The sequence below is a fragment of the Pygoscelis adeliae genome, unplaced genomic scaffold (genome assembly GCF_000699105.1).
Source record: "Pygoscelis adeliae isolate BGI_AS28 unplaced genomic scaffold, ASM69910v1 Scaffold321, whole genome shotgun sequence".
In the NCBI taxonomy this organism is placed as follows: domain Eukaryota; kingdom Metazoa; phylum Chordata; class Aves; order Sphenisciformes; family Spheniscidae; genus Pygoscelis; species Pygoscelis adeliae.
The window spans coordinates 8,527-10,457 of NW_008824039.1; the positions used below are offsets into that span (position 1 = coordinate 8,527).

A 1,931-nucleotide genomic window follows, 5' to 3' on the forward strand; every position below is an offset into this window, starting at 1 on the left:
CCCATCCCGGGGCCAGCCGGGCCTCCGCGGGCACAGCCTCCGGAGGGCGGCCTGTCCATATGGCACCAGGCAGGAGGCAGCTGCCTGCCCATGGCCAGCACCTTTGCAGGCACGAGGGACCGAGGAAGGTCGCCCCGGCCAGCCCGGGCCAGCCCGGCACTAGACATACTGCTTTTTGGAGGCTGAGCTCCCGGGACGGCTGCACAGCTTCTCCTCCAGGGCGGCAGCTTCAGCAGCCCTGGGGGCGTAGGGGTCCGACAGGGGCCTGCTGCCACTGCCCAGTGCCAGGTTCTCCTCATTGTGGAAGTTGGCCCAGTTCTGCTCGCTGGAGAGCTTGTTGTAGGCCTGGTAGGGCGGTGTGTGGCTGTCGGCCATGGGCAGGAAAGGGTAGTGCTTGGGTGGGTAGGGACCCGAGACCATGTCATCAGCAAAGGTGTCCCGGCTCGGGCCGGCCGGCACAGACGCCTTCTTGACATTGCTAAGCAGGTTCTTGCAGCAGAGGTGGAAAAGCTCCAGGAGGTTCAGGATTAAGGAGATCAGGCCCATCACCAGCATGAAGATGATGAAGATGCTCTTCTCAGTGGGGCGGGAGATGAAGCAGTCCACCTGATGGGGGCAGGGGTCCCTCTTGCACACGTAGCGGGGCACCATGGAGAAGCCATACAGGTACCACTGGCCAATGAGGAAGCCAGCCTCAAAGATGCTCTTGCAGATCACACTGATGATGTACGTCCACATCAGCGCCCCTCGGATCTTGAGCCGCCCATCCTCCGTCATATAGATCTTAGACATCTTCTTCTCCACGGCTGCCAGGGCCTGCTCGATCTTTGGGTCCTTGCTGTGGATAGCCCGAAGCTCGCTCTCCTGTTGCTTCAGCTTCTCCTCCTTCCGGGAGAGATAGACAACGTGGCCGAGGTAAATCAGGGTTGGGGTGCTGACAAAGAGGAACTGGAGCACCCAGTAGCGGATATGGGAGATGGGGAAGGCTTTATCATAGCAGACGTTGGTGCAGCCTGGCTGCTTGGTGTTGCACACGAAATCTGACTGCTCGTCCCCCCACACGGACTCCCCGGCCAAGCCCAGGATGAGGATGCGGAAGATGAAGAGCACGGTGAGCCAGATCTTCCCGATCACAGTCGAGTGCTCCTGGACTTGGTCCAGCAGTTTCTCCAGGAAACCCCAGTCGCCCATCTTCTTGGGAGCCTCGTGCCTCTGCCGGCAGAGAGGGGAGGGGAGCCAAGTCAATTCTCTGCTTCCATGCTGGAGAGCACAGGGCAGACAGGGCTACCTAAACCCCAGGCTTTCTCGGGACACGATTGCTCTGCAGAGGGTCCCAGCAAACCCACCAAGGAGCACCCTACACCTGGGGGAGGGAGCCAGGCAGGATTTCTGAGCCCAGGGGTGCTCCTCCTACACCCCACTGCCCAGTGAGGAAATGTGGGGCTGGGGGAGAAGAGGCAGCGCAGGGATTCACCTCCCCCAGCAGCACCCAGCCCACAGCACCCACGACTCCCGGCTGTCCCGGCCTCCCAGGACACAGCTCACAGCTAAGGGCTCACTGGCCGGTGGTTTGGGGCTGCCCTGGGAGGTCAGGGCCACAGCACCCGGAGAGGGGGCACAGCAGGGGCACATAGGAGCAGCCCAGATTTGCCTTTCTGACAGCTCTCTTTCCTGGCTTTACCGAAGGGCAGAGAGCAGCAGGGTCACAGGAGGGAAAGCACAAACCCCCGGGATACAGCAGCCACCCCGATGCTTATTCAGGGCTCACCCCAAACTGAAGGGACAGTCGCCAGCCAGCTCCCCTACTGTGGGGCGATGGCACCCCAGCCCCAACGCGCTCCCCCTTGCCCAGGGCTTTTCCCGGCCTGGGGATCCCCAAGACCACTCACCGCACACAGACCCGATGCCACTCCGGGGACCCCGGGGTGTCT

The 1,931-nt window shown here is 62.2% G+C and overlaps 1 protein-coding gene across 1 annotated transcript; it reads right to left on the reverse strand.

Annotated features, from left to right (window-relative positions):
• Window positions 1–33: 33 nt before the first annotated feature.
• GJA4 (gap junction protein, alpha 4, 37kDa) lies at window positions 34–1,203 on the reverse strand. The gene has a single exon (XM_009333459.1). It carries the CDS (start codon window positions 1,189–1,191, stop codon window positions 160–162), a length of 1,032 nt encoding a protein of 343 aa, XP_009331734.1. The 5' UTR covers window positions 1,192–1,203; the 3' UTR covers window positions 34–159.
• Window positions 1,204–1,931: the final 728 nt, after the last annotated feature.

Coding starts and splice junctions, on each gene's coding strand:
- GJA4 (XM_009333459.1), bottom strand. CDS start 1,191: ATGGGCGACTGGGGTTTCCTGGAGAAACTGCTGGACCAAGTCCAGGAG.